We start from the raw sequence: 18,301 nt of genomic DNA on the forward strand, positions 1-18,301 counted from the left end.
TCTATCCATCTTACTATTAAGTCTTGACTTCTAAAGGCTTTGCAGTACACAAATCATTTTGGGTGGGTCAGTTGGTTTTTGTGCCCATTTTACAAATGGGGAAAACTGAAACTCAAAGAGGAAATTTCTTCTTCAAGGTCACAAAGTATTGAACCTAGGTCTTCTGACCCACAAGTTCTGGAAGCTTTTTAGCCCCTTAACTCCCATTTAGAGATCTTAGCTCAGAAGACTTCTCTCTCAGGGATAACTGTCACTCAAAAATCTCCCAGTCGAATCTCTCTCAAAAAAATTATTTGAACATTTCTCCTGAAACTTCCGATCTCTCTCCCAAAGAGTGGCCCAACTTCTCTATCAGAGATCCTCCAATCTCTCTCCCAAAGAGTGGCCTAACTTCGCTACCAGAGATCCTCCAAATTCTCTCACTAAGAGTGGCCCAACTTCTCTACCAGAGGTCCTTCAATTTCTCTCACTAAGAGTGGCCCAACTTCTCTATCAGAGATCCTCCAATCTCTCTCCCAAAGAGTGGCCCAACTTCTCTATCAGAGATCCTCCAATCTCTCTCCCAAAGAGTGTCCCAACTTCTCTACCAGAGATCCTCCAATTTCTCTTCCAAAGAGTGTCCCAACTTCTCTACCAGAGATCCTCCAATTTCTCTCACTAAGAGTGGCCCAACTTCTCTACCAGAGATCCTCCAATTTCTCTCCCAAAGAGTGTCCCAACTTCTCTACCAGAGATCCTTCAATTTCTCTCCCAAAGAGTGGCCCAACTTCTCTATCAGAGATCCTCCAATTTCTCTCCCAAAGAGTGGCCCACCTTCTCTACCAGAGGTCCTTCAATTTCTCTCCCAAAGAGTATCCCAACTTCTCTATCAGAGATCCTCCAATCTCTCTCCCAAAGAGTGGCCCAACTTCTCTATCAGAGATCCTCCAATCTCTCTCCCAAAGAGTGGCCTAACTTCGCTACCAGAGATCCTCCAAATTCTCTCACTAAGAGTGGCCCAACTTCTCTACCAGAGGTCCTTCAATTTCTCTCACTAAGAGTGGCCCAACTTCTCTATCAGAGATCCTCCAATCTCTCTCCCAAAGAGTGTCCCAACTTCTCTACCAGAGATCCTCCAATTTCTCTTCCAAAGAGTGTCCCAACTTCTCTACCAGAGATCCTCCAATTTCTCTCACTAAGAGTGGCCCAACTTCTCTACCAGAGATCCTCCAATTTCTCTCCCAAAGAGTGTCCCAACTTCTCTACCAGAGATCCTTCAATTTCTCTCCCAAAGAGTGGCCCAACTTCTCTATCAGAGATCCTCCAATTTCTCTCCCAAAGAGTGGCCCACCTTCTCTACCAGAGGTCCTTCAATTTCTCTCCCAAAGAGTATCCCAACTTCTCTACCAGAGATCCTCCAATTTCTCTCACTAAGAGTGGCCCAACTTCTCTACCAGAGGTCCTCCAATTTCTCTCACTAAGAGTGGCCCAACTTCTCTATCAGAGATCCTCCAATTTCTCTCACTAAGAGTGGCCCAACTTCTCTACCAGAGGTCCTCCAATTTCTCTCACTAAGAGTGGCCCAACTTCTCTACCAGAGATACTCCAATTTCCCCCAAAATTTTCCCAGCTCCCAAGAGGTGCTAACTTTTCTTCTTCTTGTTCTTCAGTCATGTCTGACTTCATAATCCCCTGGGCCACAGCACACCAATGCTGTGCATGGTGTTTTCTGGCAGAGATTCTCATGTGGTTTGTTTGCTATTTCCTTCTCCAGTAGATTAAGGCAAGGGGAAGTCAAGTGACTTGCCCAGAGTCACATAACTAGTACATTTTTGTCCTCTCTACTGTAGGCCTGGTGTTTTATTCATTGTACCACCAAACTGCCCTCTCCTAAAGACTCTTCCAGCTTCCAAGAGACACTCTAACGTTTCTCTTAGACTCCCCAACTTCTCTCTGAGACATTCCAGCTTCTCTTCCTCACAGAAGGTGACAGATATCTCTTAAATAACCCCCTAACTCTTTAAGTCTATTCCAAACTCTCTCCCAATATTACCTCTAACTTTTTCCCCCAGCCTGTTCCCCTACAAGAGGCAACCTGGTGTGATGAAGACAGAATTGGTCACTCAGTCAATATGGCTAAAGGTCAGTCCTGCCTCTGACACATATTAGCAATCCACTTAACCTTTGAATGCTCTGTCAGAGATATCAGACACACTGCAGTGGGATGCAGCCCACAATGCTTACCTCTAGCCTGAATCAGATTTTAAATGTAATTGGGAAATATTTAACAAAAATAAAGAAAAATACAATAAAACACAAATAATCTCATATTTTTTTAAAATTCCTTACCTTCTGTTTTAGAATTGATACTAAATGTTTTGATTAGGGATAAGCAATTGGGATTAAGTGACTTGCACAGGATCATACAACTAGGACATAAAACTGAGGCCAGATTTGAACCAAAGTTCAGTATCCTATCTTCAATATTCTGTCTACCTAGTTGCTACCTAACTACCCTGATAACATTACATTTTAAAAACTACAAGTCAGAAGCAGCCAGTAGCTCAATGGCTAGAGAGCCAGACTTGGAGATGGGAGATCTTGGGTTCAAATTTGGTCTCAGACATTTCTTAGCTGTGTGACCTTGGGCAAGTCACTTAACCCTATTTGCTTAGCCCTCACCATTCTTCTGCCTTGGAACTGATATTTAGCACTGATTTTAATAGAGAAGACAAGGGTTAAGAAAAAAACGACAACTAAGTATGGGGGCTGCAAGGATCTTTATGTGTTTCTATTTGAGGTTGACACTACTGCTATAGGTAACTTTTCTTTTAAATTTTTTTTTCTGAAATCCTTGCCTTCTGTCTTAGAATCCATACTAAGTATTGGTTCCAAGGCAGAAGAGCAGTAAGGCCTAGGCAATTGGAGTTAAGTGACTTACCCAGGGTCACACAACTGAGAAATTCTGCCTAGCTGCTTCTCTGGGTAACTCTCTAAGACTCTAAGTTGCAAGAGAAGGTACTCACCTGCATTGGCAGAAGGAGTTTCCTCTCCTAGGAGTAACCAAGAAAATGAGATAAATCAGGCTAGGCCTTTCTCTCCATCCCCAACTCCAACCATCCAAAGGCCACTTTGACTCATCTTTAATACTCTCTCTCATCCTTATTATCCAGCATTAGTTGGATTGAAATTAGATTGGCTGAACTCAGACTGGAACTCAGATTCCCCAAGCTTCCACCACCACCTCCCCCAAGTATGGCGGAAGGGCAATTGGCCAGGAGCCATATAGCTGGTCCCCAGCTTGCCAGCAATCAGCCGGGAGGGAGAAGGGAGAGGCGAACTTAGCGTCTTAGCAATGGGAAGAGTTCCTGTTTATTGGAAGAACTCTTAACAGAGCAAGTCTCTACGCAGCACTGGCTCCAGAAATCTTGGGCCCAAAGTTGCCTTTTTAAAAAAAATTTGACTGTCTGAGTAGCAGAACAAAAAGGTGGATGGGGTTCCAAAGTCCCCTTGAGGCTAGGAAAGGAGGAGCAGAAATGGCAAACCAATTGGATGGAGAAGGAAACCACAACATCCAAGCAGAACTGATTCACCGGAGGATGTAGACATGAATATGTGGGAGAAAATATATTTGAAGTGCCTCCTCTGAAAGAAGAGAAAACCCAAGCCTAGAGAGGCAAGGGCACACCATGAATAAAAAGGAAGCCAGCCGGGCTTCTCTATGATACCACAGTGGATCGGACTCAATTCCCCTGCTTCCCTACAAGCTCTGAGATGCTCTCTCTGGATGTCCCACCATCCACCAGCCCCTGGCCTTCTGGGAAGGCTCTCAGGAGTGTCCCCTGCCACATCCCAGGATCCTCTCTGGTCTAGGCTGATTGTCCAAGCTGGCCCAAAGCTGGGGAGAATTTGCTCAGCTGATAAGACTTCCCTGCCACAGCCCTTGGGAACCATCGATCCACATCGGTTGGACCTATTTATTTTTCTTTCTCATTGTGGAGAACAATGCCCCAACTAGCACAACTTGGCCAATTCCCTCCTCCCCCATCTCCTCCTTCAGTTCCTGTCTGGAGAACAAGTTAAATAGGAATTTCCCCTGTTCCCTCCTTTGATCCTCTCCAGAAGGTTCCTAGGACTCAGGCCAGACTCAGGCTCCTTCAAAAAGAAAGCAATCCTGGGGCCTGGTTCCAGCACCCTGGGGTGCTGTGTGGGGAGGTGATCACTTTCAGACCTCTGCTTGAGAACACTTAGAGTATGTCCGATTTTAGAAGGACTTTTGAACGCAGTGTCCAGGAAGGAACCTTAGAACGTAGGAGAGTGGAACTGGAGTCTTTGCACACAGAACGTTGGAGCTAGAAGGAACCTTTGACCATGGTGTGTATGGACTGAGAAAACCTGCCCCTAGTGCGGAGAGTGGCCCCAGGGTAACAGCCCTTGGCTGAAAGAAGGAAGGAAGGCTTAAAAAAAGCCCTGATGCCTTCTAGCTGGTTAGCTTCAGTGAAGTGGGTAAACAAGGCAGATCCCAGAGGTCAACAAAACCTTCTGGCTCCTGATTAAGTTAGCTCCAGGCCTGGGGGTTCCCTGGTACTCCCATCAAGAATCCAGAGACCAGAGCTCAATCAAATGGACAACTGCTCCATGAGACAGTGGAAAGAATGATGGTGACTCCAGATTCAAAAGGCTTGAACCCAAATCCTGCGACTTGTGAGACCTTAGGCAAGGCACAGTTTCATCCTCTATGTAAGGAATAAGACGATGCCTGGGGTCACTTTTAATCTATGATCTTATGAACTTGAGAAAGTCTCATCTTTGCACTGAGCCTCAGTTTACACTCCTGTAAAAGAAGGGTGGGGAGAGAGATGGAATTGAATTTGATGGTCTCTAAAACTCTCCGTGTTCTAAAGTTCTTCCAGATGTGACATTCTGGAGGCATCTGGGTGGTTAAGTGGTTTGAGAGCCAGGCCCAGAGATGGGAGGTCCAGGGTTCAAATACTCAAAGCCTCAGACACTCCCTAGCTGTGTGACCCTGGGCAAGTCACTTAACCCCCAATGCCCAGCCCTTACTGCTCTTCTGTCTTAGAACCGAATAAATAGTATTGATTCTAAGATGAAGGTAAGGGTTAAAAAAACAACAAACAAAAAACAGATATGACATTCTATGTTTTAAGGTTCCTTCTAGCTCTGGTATTCCAATAATTAATCAACATTTATTAAGTACATATTGTGTACCAGGCACTAAGCAAGCCACTGTTCTTTTTTTTTTTAAACCCTTACCTTCCATCTTAAAATCAATACTGTGTATTGGTTCCAAGACAGAAGAGTGGTAAGGGCTAGGCAATGGGGGGTTAAATGACTTGCCCAGGGTCACACAGCTAGGAAGTATCTAAGGCCAAATTTGAACCCAGGACCTCCCGTCTCTGGGCCTGGCTCTCAATCCACTGAGTCACCCAGCTGCCCCTGAAGCCACTGTTCTAAGGTCCCTTCCAGCTCAATTTTTTTTAAACCTATACTTTCTGTCCTAGTAACAACTCTTAGGACAAAAGGGACAAGGGCTAGACAAATGGGGTTAAATTCCTTGCCCAGGTTCAAAAAGCTAGGTAGTGTCTGAGGTCAGATTTGAATCCAGGTCCTTCTGACTCCAGGCCTAGCACTCTATCTATTCTGCAGTCCTTCAAATTCAGTTTTTAAGAAACCATTTATTAGTGCCTAAAACTTCATTGGCCACTGTTTCAAGTGCTCTTTTAGCCATATCACATAAAGTCCTTTTAATTACAATATACTCCTTTTGCATTCTGAAGACCTTTCCCCTTCAATTCAATAGACATTTATTCAACAAATTCTATGTGCAGGCTGTGCTAGGTGCTAGAAATTGTTGTTCAGTCTTTTCAATCCTGTTTAATGCTTTGTGATCCCATTTGGGGTTTTCTTGACCATGTTTTGACCTTTAGTTTGTCATTTCTTTTTCCAGCTCATTTTACTGATGGATCCAAAAAGGTTAAGTGACTTGCCCAGGGTCACATAGTAAGGGTCTGAGGCTAAATTTGAACTCTGGTCTTCCTGATTCCAAGCCCAGCATTCTATCCACTGTGTCATCTAGCTGTCACTCATGCTGGAGATACACTGACCAAAAAAAATTTTTTTAAAGCGGGGTGGGTTGGGGAGAGGAGACAGTCTGTCCTCAAGGAACTAAGTGAAGGCAACAGATGAGTAAATTACCAGATAATTGGAGGATGGAAAGAACTCCAAGAACCAGGATGATCAGAGAACGGTTTGCTTAGGAAGTAGGTACCTGAACTGGACCCTGAAGGAAGAGAAGAGTTCCTAGAAGCAGGCTAAGAAGACAGATCATGCATTCTAGGCAGGAAGAGGGAAAAGCTTCATTGACAGCCCAGAGATGGAGTGTGGAGTTCAGAGAACAGCTGGCAGCCCACCGTGAGGACAGCAATGCAAGACAAGGCTGAGAAGGGTCATCCACTCACTGTATGTATCATGCTGTCTCCGAAGGGAGGTGGGAGACTGATTAGGGGAGGCTTTTGATGCTGGTCCCAGTGGCTCCATTTATCCAAGAGGCAGCAGGGATTATAGGATCAAAGATCTGCAGCTGGAAGGCTATTCAGAAGTCTAGTCCAACTCTGTGAGGAAACTGAGGCCCAAGGAGGCCTATAAAGCAGGAAGTGAGCCCAGATCCGGAGACTTCCCACCAATGTTCTTTTCACTGCATGTGTTGCCTCCTGGAGAAAATCATAAAAGGATTGTGGAACGGAGGAGTGCTGAGAGAGCTCTTATAATCTGTTCTTCCATCTCTGATAGCTTTCTACGGTTCATCTTCTAACCTCCTTCCTAGCCCTGATCCTAGTCTATGACTCTGACAAGGAGTGGGAAAGGGGGAAGAGAATAGGGTGATGGCCATCTTATGAAGGAGGGTCATCTGGAGATGGGACGGGCAATAGAATCTTAGGGTCATGGATCCGTAGGGATCATCAAGGCTCACCCTGCATTTTCCAGATGAAGAAGCTACTTTTTAAAAGGCAAATGGCTTCCCCAAGGTTTCACAGGCAAAATGTGGCACAATAATAATAACTTCCATTTCTGTGGGCCTCTAAGCTTTGGAGCTTGCCCTGCAGCCCCAAGGTGAGGCAGAGATGCCGGTATCTTTTTTACAGAGATGGAAACTGAGGCTTAGAAAGAAGGAACTTGCCCAAAGGTCAAGGGCTGGGGATGGTGACTCCAGGCACCACACAGAACGGCACTCCTCCTAGCCTCCAGCTGCCTCAGTCTTAGTGTTTGGGACCCCACCCCCACCCCCCATGGGCCTCTCCAGCTGCCTTTTAACTAGCCTTTAACGCAGCCTCTTGGCAGCCACTCGACAGCAGCAGCAGCAGGTACTCACTCGAGCTCAAGGACCCGGCCTCCTTCTCTCCTCCCATCCCTCCCTTCCTCCCTCCTCTCTCGCACTCCTTGCCTCCCTGACCAAACGCTCGGAGGACCAGGAGGCCCGGCAGACTCTAGCTCCCCTCCGGCTGGGCTGGGCTGGGTGAGATGGGCTGGAGCTATCTAGTAGGGGTGGGTCCCGTCTGGTCCCGAAAACGGATCCTCCAGCCTCGCCCTCGGATCCGGGATGGGGCGGGTCCAATCCCGCGGGACAACTCCCCCCCTTGCCCCCCCCCCCAAAGCAGCTAAGGCGAATCCCTGCGGGTGGTGGAAGGCTTGGGAGGGAAAGAAGGGGGAGGGGGCGTAAGATGGGGTCAGCCTAAGGGATGGGCCTGGACTTTGTGATGGAGTGGGGTCGGGAGGGCTTCTTATCCCCTTCCACACTGACCGTGCCCCACGAGGTGGAGAGCTCCTTGGCTAGGAGTCAGGAGAGCTGGGTTCTAGCTACAGCTTTTACCCTGATTTGGACCGGTACTTTTGAGCGAATCCCTTTCCCTACTCTGGGCCTTGGTTCCCCCATTTGAAAAAAATGAAGTGGTTGGACTAGGTCATCTCTAGGGCCCCTTTCAGCTGTCAGCATTCAGTATTTTAAAGTCCCTTCCAGCTCCGACGTTCCAGTTAGGGGATCTCTAAGCACTCTTCCAAGATAGGACCTCCATCAATTCTACTAGGAAGCCTTTGAGCTCTCTGCTGGGCGGAAACAAAGGGTCTGGGGCTCAGGCCAAAGGTGTCCCCTCCGGGAGGGGCACCTGGGGATCCACCTGGCCCGGAATGGAAATCTTGGGAGGAGGCCTGGTCTTGGGAGACGAGTGCGGTGCCGCAGTCTCAGATTAACTCCTGTTAACAGGGCGCCCCCACCAAGCCCACCTCAGTTCATCTCTCTGGCCCGCGGCCCCCACCGACTCTCAGTCCTCCCGAGGCACTTTCTGGGGGTCCTACCGTGAATTCGGGGAGGGGGCGGAAGTCTAGAGCCGCCCCTCCATTTCCGTCCCCACTTTCCAGCCGTGCGGGGTGGGGGACTGACTCCTAGGCTTGGGGTGGGGGTGGGGGCGCGGGGTAGGGGGATCCTGTGGCGGCGCTACTCGGAGTATTACGGCGGCGGCGGCCAGGCTGGGCGGCTTCCTGCGGCCGCGGTGAATGAGTCGGACTGCGCTGCTGCCGCCGCCTCCCGTATATAAGCCACCGCGAGTCCGGTTGCCAGCCCAGTGCCAGCCAGCCCAGGAGCCGCTCTTTCTTTCCTTCGCTTTCTCCCTGCGTCTTTGGTCCCTGCTGGCTCGGGACATCCCTCTCGCTCTGAGCAGGTAGGCAGGTGCCGGCTCCACAGGAGGTCTGGGGGGGTCCCCACCTTCCCGTGCCCTGCGCCCCCCAATCTTCTCTCGGCTTTATTCGGGAGGCCAAAAGCCGCTGCGCTGGGACAGCTGGATCCCCCATCTTCCCGGACCAAAGAGAGGGAGGGAGCTACAGGTGGAAACTTACCCAGGGTGGGGGAGGGAGGATAAGGTGTAAGAAGAACAGGGCCTGGGCTCTCCCCTGCTCCTTTCCTGGCCCCTCCCAGCCCTTCTCCTCTTAGTGAGGCTCGATTAGGGATAGAACTAGAGGAGTGCTTTGAGATCCGGGCAAGTATCGGGCTGGAGCAGAGACAATATGCCCTGCAGGGATCTTTCGGTACCTCTGGCGTAGAGAGGGACCCCAAGAGCCCTCAGGCTTCATCCCTAGAAATATGCACTTATGGCCTTTACGGGGGGCTTTGAGATCCCAATTCAGCAGGGTGTCCAGAGCTGCCACCATGCCGTCTCCATTACCTGGGTACCTAGGGATGTAAATGTAGCCCAAAGGAGTGCTTAGAGATCCTAGCACAGAAGAATGCCTTCCCGGAGCTCGATCTCAGAGGGCAAACTCTATTAGTCCTTACCTCCCCTCTAGCCCCATTGGGGATGTAATAAGTCTTCAGGTCCACTAAGAGTGCTTTGAGATCCCAGCACAGGAGAGGGGCAGAGCAGGAACACTGTTCTACCCCCAGGGCTCTTTGCTTTTCTGGGCACAGACTAGATAGGCCCAAAGAACTTTAAGGATGTGAACTCAATATTTTGAGATCCCAGAACAGTGGCAGTGTTGCCCGGAGCTCTGGCCAGAGTGAGGAGTACCCCATAAGCCTTGGAATTCCTTTCCCATGGATGTGAGCAAGCAGTGCCTGGAGATCTCTGATTTAGCCAGGGGAGGAACTTGCAGTAGTCCTCCCAACTGGGAGGTAGACCTAGAATCCAGTGCCATGGCTCCTTTGTCTGCCTCCTCTCATTGGGATCCTCCAACCCTTGGGATGCCTGAGGAGTGGCCCAAAGTCAAGTGTTTCCCAGGAGTGAGCACTGGGCTTTGGTGGAAGGGAAGCCCTTGGACTTTAAGAGGCATTTCTCTAGATGCTAGGGAGAGGAGACAGGAGAAGAGAGGTCTTCAGGTAGCCCTGGACAAACCAGGGGAAGGAGAGAGACTGCAAGGTCTGGGGGCTGCCAATCTGAAGACCAGAAGGGAATGATAGATTGTGGATTCAGAGCTGGAGAGGACCCCAGAGACTAGTCTGATTTTCTTCTCTCTCTCTCTCTCTCTCTCTCTCTCTCTCTCTCTCTCTCTCTCTCTCTCTCTCTCTCTCTCTCTTTCTCTCTCTCTCTCTCTCTCTCTCTCTCTCTCCTCACCTTCCATCTTGGAATCAATATTGTGTATTAGTTCCAAGGGATTAAATGACTCAACCAGGGTGGCATAGCTAGGAAGTGTCTGAGGCCACATTTGAACGCTGGACCTCCTGACACCAGACCTGGTTCTGAATCCACTGAGCCACCCACCTACCCCCGACCTTAAGTTTCTTAAATCTCATGGTTAGCAATTGGGAGAGGAGGGATTCAAACCCAGATCTTCACTACTGCTATGTTGCTACCCTCGGTGGTATTCTTGGTCTGTGCCTCCTGGACTGTGGCTGCCCCATGCTGACTTCTCTGGCCTCTATTTGTCTGATCTTACAGCTATTTCTGGTGCAGCCACCTGCCTCCATCACCCCCAGTGCCTCCCTTCTTTCCACTCTGTTGTCCCCATGAAGAAAACCAACATGTGGCTGTTGGATCGGCTGAGAGGGTCTGGGGAGAATGGTGCCTCCCGGGGGGCAGATGGGGACCGGTCCTCCAAGGGGCCCCTCTACAGCAATGTGCTCACCCCAGATAAGATCCCCGACTTCTTCATTCCTCCGAAGCTTACTACTGGGCCAGGTGAGGCAGAGGGGGCAGCTGCCGGCTCCGGCTCTGGCTCCGGCTCCGGCTCCGGCTCGGGCTCCCCACATTTGGGATCTTCAACTTCTGAACAAAACTTGGCCTCCGGTGGCAGCGGGCCCCGAAAAGCCCAACGGAGCCCCCGACTGACGGCCAAGCTGGCGGCGGAGAGCAAGAACCTGCTGAAGGCAGCCAGCCGACACGTAATCCAAATTGAGAGTGCTGAGGACTGGCACCCCGAGGAAGAGGAGGAGGCTGTGGCTACCAACGCCGATCCCCAGGCGCAGACGGCAATGTCTCTGCCCTACGTGCCCAAGGCCCAGACATCCTATGGGTTTGCCACTCTGATGGAGAGCCCCCACACCCGACGCAAGGAATCGCTCTTCCACAGCGAGCACACCGGCCTGGCCCAGGCCGGATCACCTGGTGCCCTCCGAAGAGCCAAGGCCAACGGTGAGGGCACCTCCCGGGCTGAGGCCCTGATGAGCCCCTACCGATACTTCAGTGGCGGCGAGAGCGACACGGGCTCGTCAGCCGAGTCGTCCCCCTTCGGGTCGCCCCTGCTGTCCCGCTCTGTGTCCCTGCTCAAGGTTTTTGCCCAGGATGGGCAGGCCAAGGTGAGCCAGCTGAGGCACTCTGTGGGCCGCCACAGCTCCTTGTCCACAGATGACAGCTCTGCCGACGTCAGCCCCAGTGCCCGCCGCCGTGCCCGCCGTGCCACCCCGACAGGCCCCGAGGCCAGCGGCGATCCCTCCTCAAGCCCTCGAGGTGAGCACACCGTGCGTCTGGGGAAACGCGGGAGCCTTCGTCTAGCAGCTGAGTATGACCCGGCCAGGGCCCGCCTTCGGGTGAGGCTTCTGGCTGCTGAAGGCCTCTACGACCGCCTCTTTGACACTCGCAGCATCAATTGCTGTGTGGGCCTCTGTCTCACCCCAGGCAAGCTTCAGAAGCAGCGGAGTACCATTATCAAAAACACTTGGCACCCCATCTTCAATGAGGACTTCTTCTTCGATGGCCTGTGCCCCTCTAGTGCCCGAAAGCTGGCTCTCAAGCTCAAAGTGGTGAACAAGGGTGGCAGCCTGAAGAGGGACACCCTGCTGGGGGAGAAGGAGGTGCCCCTCACGGTCCTGTTGCCTTTCTTGTGAAGGCCCTCCCCGACCCAGCCCCCCCATCTCAGAGGGGGGTGTGGGGAGCCCCTCTCTGCCCTGCTCCTGCCCTTGGTGCTCCTCTCAATTCCTCCCACATTCCTGCCCCACCTGCCCCTGCCCGCCCAGGGAATGTGGGGAGACCCAAAACCCACAGCCCGGAGAGCCAGCTTGTTCAGAATGAGGGGCGCAGGGCCAGGGCCTTGGGGGTCCCAGGAGGGATTGGGGGTGAGGGACGACAAGTAGGCCCCAGCTCAAACCCAGACACCTGGCTATGCTTCAGGCCAGGTCGATGTAAGAAACTAGATTGTTTTTTAAACTAATTAATGTGGCACTGGGAGGGAGGCTGATACAGCCACTCTGGGGAGGGTCAGAGCATCGTATTTGAAGGCAGGATGATCTGGCTTCAAATCTCAGCTCTGCTGCCTGCTCGCTAGGAGACCCTGAGCAAGTCTCTTCTCTCTGGCTTTGGTTTTCTCATTCGACAAATGAAAGGGTCAGTCTAGATCATTTTCAAGATCTGCTCCAGATTTGAATTCCTTGACCCAGATCTGCTGGCCCAAGGGTTTCACCTCTCTCTAGCTGGGGAAGGAGACTTCTTGATAGATGAGGAGGAGGCAAGTAGGCAAGAAACCCATTGGGCTGCTCCCAGTGGGGAGAAGTGGGGGATAACCTCTCATTTTTCTGCCCTCCTCTATAATCGTAAAACTATACCTTCCTCCCACTTTCCCCCCAGGTTGCTAAAGGCTTGCCAGAATCTGAGCAACCAAGCCAGAGAGGAAAGGTTCCAGGGAACTTCCAGGGGACCTGAGTTGGGGATGAGCCTCACTGTGCAGGAAGAGTCAGCCCCAAAGGGAAGGGGATGAGATTCTTTCTAGGGCTCTCTATTGCTTTCCACCCTGATTGACACCAACTCTGCTTCCCCAGGGGCACCCAACTGACTACCCCAGCTCAGAGGTACATAGGGAGGGAAGCTTCCCATCCCCAGAAGCCCTTCCTGGCTCTGCTCCCAGCCCTAGGGGATAACCATTAAAGTGATGGATGGCCTCTGGGAATGATCAGAAGCAAAAGCCAGGTTCTAGAGCTAAGAGGATTTTAGAGCTTAGTGGACCTGTCCAGCCCAACCCTCTTGGTTCTACAGGTGAAGAAGCTGCAGGGCAAAGAGAATGAGTTCCCTGAGGTCACCCAGCAGGAGAGTGTCAGAATCAGGGCTAGAACCCTGATTTCTAGAGGAGAATTACTCTCACTCCCAGGCATTGTAGGGCTAAAATCAGCCTGGAAAAAGCCCTGGGAAGAAAAGATTGAAGGATTGTTTCCACCTCCTCCCCCTGGGGATGGAGACAACCAGCATGTCTGCCTGTTCCCCCCTCTTTGGGCCAGGGGTGCCTTGTCAGTATTTCTACCTTCTGCTCCCCAGCCAGGGAGCCATTCAGTCCCAGGCACTTCTGGTTAGCCTCTTCCCCTCCTCTTCTTTCCTACTCCTTGGTATCTGTGTCCTCTTCCTTGTCTCCCTGCATGATTCCTGGCTTCTGCCTGAGAGAGCGTCATGGGGCCCCCACTGTGCCTGGCCTCCAGGGCCCATGCTTGGCTCCCCATATTCTTGCACACAGCAGATGGCAGCCGTAGGCCTTGCTGTGTATAGCTATTTATACTTGGAGAGTGATTGACATCTACCCATGTTTTATTCTGCGTGTGTAAATATGTTTTGGATACAGTCCGGGTGGGTACAGTGATTTTTTATGTTTTTTTTTGGTAGTTCTGTGGCCTTTAAGAAGCCTTGGCTGGTCCCCGTGGGGCAGACAGAGGGAATTCCCAGCTCAGCCAAGGACTGGAGGCAGCTTGGGATGGTTGCCAGGATAATTCAGGCCCCATTCTGAGATGGGGACCTAGCATTCCTTCCCAGCTCCTCATCTTGGCACCCCTTTGAATGGCTATCCAACAGACCCCAGTACTCTCCACTGGGTCTCGAGCACAAGGCATCCCTTTCACTCAAACTCTACTGGCATGGAAGTGGGGATGAGCAAACAGTCATCTCTTTGCTTGATGGGCAAGACTGGCCAATTCATCTCTTCCATAATTGGCTTCTTCTTCCATTTCCTGATTGGGGAGCAGTTTAGAGCAGTCAGAAACCCCCAGTTTCTGGCTTCCAGAATCTTAAAATGTCAGATCTAGAAAGGACCTGACCATCAGCTCTAACCCTATAATTTCAGAGCTAGGGAAACTGAGGCCAAAAGGGCAAAGTGATTCGCCCAAGACACTCATTATGATTCTGGCAGCAGAGGACTGAAGCCCAGGCCTCCCTTAGCTCTTGGTCCAGGCTCATTATTTCTGCCACCTGTTGGGTGGCTGGGATTAGTAATTGATGCTAATCCTTTTAGGATCTGGAAGAAGCCAACATGGGAAATGGGGAGAGGGGGCTAAAAGCTGAAAGCTGCTCAAAAGAACTGAATTTAGGGTCTCTAGACTATATATTCCTGAACCCCTCTCCCCAAACTGAGAAGTCGGTGTATACGGGGCACTCAAAGGATGCCCTGCCTAATCCCCTCGGTGCTTGGAAGTCAACACCTCATCCCAGCAGGGACCCTGGGTCTCTAGGTACTTCCCACCCCCTGTAGTCCCTAAGGAACCTACCTGCCAAGTGGGCAAAACCATCTAGGCCCTCTTTCTCTCTTGAAGTTCTGTTTTGATGTTTCAACTTTCCTGATAACGTTTAAAGTGAACTCCAGTTATCCACCCGAGTGTGTGTGTGTGTTTATAAATGCGTTTTTAGTGCAATAAAGGCATTTCCAAAATGACTGCGTTGCTGTGGCTGTTTCCCTGAGTCAGGAGGGAGGGATTTATTTGACCTGGGATCCTTCCCCTTTTCTCCCATTGTTCATCTCCTCAGGCTCTCAAAGAGAGAATCAAAGTAGGAAGGGACCTTAGCACTGAGATGGTCAGAGCTGAAGACTCTTAACAGACCAACCCTTTCATTTGTTAACTAGGGAAATTGAGTGCCTCCTGCCTCCTAGGCCAGGAACTGAGCACTGGCTCATAAGGAAGGCCTTGGACTCCTATCCCTCCATGGCTGCTAGGAAAGGATCCAATCAGAATATCTTACCTGGCTCCCATCCGATTGCCTGAAGGCTCGTCAGGTCACCCTCCTACCCACTGGGGTGTATTGCAGACTCCTTGGGGAGGTAGATAGAGATTGGTCAAGAGAGTAGGGCCTGTCCAAAGCCTCTAGATTACTCTAGAGACACAAACAAAAACAGTTCCTGCCCTCAAGGATTTAATACTTCTTGAGGATAGTGAGATATAAGTATAGAAATACATACACACAAAGGGCAGCTGGGTGGCTCAGTGGATAGAGAGCCAAGTCTAGAGATAGGAGGTCCTGAATTCAAAACTGGTCTCAGTTACTTCCTAGTTGTGTGATCCTGGGCAAGCCACTTAACTGCCATTGTGTGGCCCTTATCACTCTTCTGCCTTGGAACTGATACTATTAAGACAGAAGGTAAGAAGAAAGAAGGAGAGAGAGAAGGAAAGAGAGAGAGAGGAGAAAGGAAGGAGGAAGGGGAGAGAGAGAGAGAGAGAGACAGAGAGAGAGAGAGAGAAAGAGAGAGAGAGAAAGAAGGAGGAAGGAAGGAAAAGAAAGAAACACACACACACAAAATGAATACAAGGTAGTTTTAGAGGGAGGATATCAGCAGTCTTGGGGTGAGGGGGATGTTAGGAAAAGCATCCTGTAAAAGAAGGCATTTCTTGAGTTGAATCTTGAAAGAAACACGGATGCCATTGGACTGAGGTGACTAGGAAGAACATCCAAGGTCCCAAGGACACAGCTCAAAGGAAACATTTCCCCCCTACCCCATCCTCAGTCTTCCCTGGGTCACAGGGAAGAAGTGGTTTGCAACCCTTCCAGCCTGAAAAGATTCTGGAAACAAACATGAGAATTCTAGCTTCTAAAGCCCTGTGATGCCTCGAGGATGGCACCCCACCCCAGATCCTGCCCCTTCCCCCAAATTTGGCACCGTCCTCTCTAAGCCCTTTCCCATCCTCAGGAGCTGGAGTTAGAGAACAGAGCGATCGTTTGCCAGGGGAGTTTGGTGGAGCTGGAGCCTGACAGTAGCAGTGATAGGGTGAATCAGAGGCCAAGGCCCCACTCTATTCTGGAAAGGCTGGTGATGAGATTCAGTTTCTACCTGCTGGCCTTCCCAGCTTTCATCTTCAAAGCACTTGACTGGAGAGCCTGACTCCCTCATCCTGGATGGGGAGAAGGCCAGTGGCTGGAGCATCTTAGAAGTCAGTGAAGGAAACCTCCTCATTGAAGGGCAGATGGGGAAGCCCCCTTAGCCCAGCATCGTCAGAAATGCTGACCACAGAGGATCAAATATCACAGCAGCCATGGATAGTCAGCAGGAGAAAAGGAGCCTTTTGGCTGCCATTCCTGGCATTCTTTCCATTAATTCCTGCTGTCGCTGGTTCTGTATTTCAGTAGCTCTGAGGGCTCCAAAGGATTCTTTTCTTGATCCCTTCCTCACCCAGCCTCTTCAGAGACCTTGACTCTACCAAGATGAGAAATTCCCTGAGGGGAGGGTCCCAGTTTCCCACTTCAGACCAGGGACTCCCTGAGGGCACAAGTTGTATCTCTCAGGAAACTTCCTGAATTCTAAAAGCTGTTTCCCTCCCTGAGACTGAAAGTTCCCTGTGGGTAAGAATCTCTCCCTGAGGACAGGGGCTAGGTGATAACTTTTCTCTTCCTTCAGTGCCAGTTCCTAAATTCTGGCTTTTTTTTTTCCTCAAGAAGGGAAAACTGACAGCCCCTTCTTCCTCCTCTTCCCAGGACAGATAATGTACAGGAGCTCTGTACCGAAGGGAATCACACCAAGCAGAAGCCATGAACCACTATCTTCCTATCAGGTCCCAGGATGTGTTGCTAGGCAACAGGGCGACTTCTTGCCTCTTCTCCTGACCAGCCATGATTGCATTTTCTGACGTGTCTGTGTGTTTGACCAGGTGTATGTCATTTCTGCCACTGTTAATATATTCCTAAATAAGGCTGGAGGTTGGGGATCTTGGAAGAGATGGGGGAGAAGGGCAAAAGATGAGGTTCATGGGTATGACAATCCAAGAGTTCAAAATGGCTGCCAATGAGGTTTTCCACCCGCCATTTTGAGAGCCTCAGGGTTTGAAACTGTAGGTAGATTCCTTTACCTTTTAGAATATCCAGGGAGCTTCAGCTGTAAGGGGGTGGGAAACAGAGTTCTGTCCATGAGAGCACTCATTATTTGTTTGAGAGGGAGGGAGGACTATCTTCCAGTGTGGAGAGGAAATAGCTTTGTAAAGTCACCTGTGTGCCCATGGAAGGGTTGGTGTGATATCTGGTGATGATGATGGTGTGTGTGTGTGTGTATGTGTGTGTGTGTGTGTGTGTGTGTGTGTGTGTGTGTGTGTGTGTGTGTGTGTGGTCTTCTCAGCCTGATTTTTTTTGAGCTGTTTTTTCTTTACAGACAGCAAAGACTGCATGACTGAGGGTGGGTTTGGAGGGATGGGGAGGGGGCGATTCATTGGCATTCTTAAATGTTGGGGTCTTCAACCATCCTAGCTCAGCAGGAGGGGAAACTGAGTAAATTACAAGGGGAAGATTCCTGGGAGGGATTGGATTGAGACCAGTAACCCCTCAAACCCGAGAGAATCCTAGATTCTCAAAACCCAAAGAGATCTTAGAATATGGAATGTCCTTAGAATAGAATATCAGAGCTGGAAGGGCATTTAGAGCAGGGGATGTCAGCACTAAGGACAGGGGAAGTAGGCATTCAATCATGGAATGTCAGAGCTGAGAGGGCCCCTAGAATACCAAAAGTGGAAGCTGAGGGGGAAGGGAAGAGACATAAATTAGAATCCAAAGTGTCGGTCTTTGAAGAGACCTTAAAACAGGAAAGGTCAGTACTGGGGGACTTTTAAGCACAGCATGTCAGAACTGGAAGGGATCTTAGAATGTCAGAGCTTAACTCTTAGCAATACAATGATCCAGGACAATTCTGAAGGATTTGTGACAAAGGATGCTCTCCATCTCCAGAGAAAGATGCAGACTAAAGAAACAAGATTTTTCACATTCATTTATTTGGGTTTCTATTTGGTGGTTTTGCTTTTGAGTATTCTCTTACAACTAGAAATAGGTTTTGTGTAAAAATACATGGATAACCCAGATCAAATTGTTTGGCATATCCTGGAAGGGGGAGGGAAGGAAAGGAGGAGAGAGGCAATTTGGATCTTATAATTTCAGGAAACTTATGTGGAAAATGGTTATTACATATAATTGGTCAAATAAAATATTAAAAAACGAATGTCAGAGCTTAGAAGGGCCTTAGAATAGGTGATGTTAGGGCTGGGAAGACCTTAGAATCTAAGCTGTCAGAGCTAGAAGGGCCCTTAGGGCAGAGAATGTTCTTGCTGAGAGAGACCTTAAGGAAAGAAAACTTCAAAGTTAAGGGGAAGCTCAGATGTAGGTCA

At 50.0% G+C, this 18,301-nt stretch overlaps 1 protein-coding gene across 1 annotated transcript; it reads left to right on the forward strand.

Annotated features, from left to right (window-relative positions):
* Positions 1 to 7,834: 7,834 nt before the first annotated feature.
* C2CD4C (C2 calcium dependent domain containing 4C) lies at positions 7,835 to 14,598 on the forward strand. The gene is made up of 2 exons (XM_007489432.3): positions 7,835 to 8,711; positions 10,422 to 14,598. The coding sequence occupies exon 2, from the start codon at positions 10,490 to 10,492 to the stop codon at positions 11,804 to 11,806; it is 1,317 nt and encodes a 438-aa protein (XP_007489494.1). The 5' UTR covers positions 7,835 to 8,711; positions 10,422 to 10,489; the 3' UTR covers positions 11,807 to 14,598.
* The last annotated feature ends 3,703 nt before the right edge of the window (positions 14,599 to 18,301 follow it).

The sequence above is a fragment of the Monodelphis domestica genome, chromosome 3, assembly GCF_027887165.1.
Source record: "Monodelphis domestica isolate mMonDom1 chromosome 3, mMonDom1.pri, whole genome shotgun sequence".
Taxonomy (NCBI): domain Eukaryota; kingdom Metazoa; phylum Chordata; class Mammalia; order Didelphimorphia; family Didelphidae; genus Monodelphis; species Monodelphis domestica.

What these genes read in the sequence shown, in the direction of transcription:
- C2CD4C (XM_007489432.3), top strand. Translation starts at nt 10,490, where the DNA reads ATGAAGAAAACCAACATGTGGCTGTTGGATCGGCTGAGAGGGTCTGGG.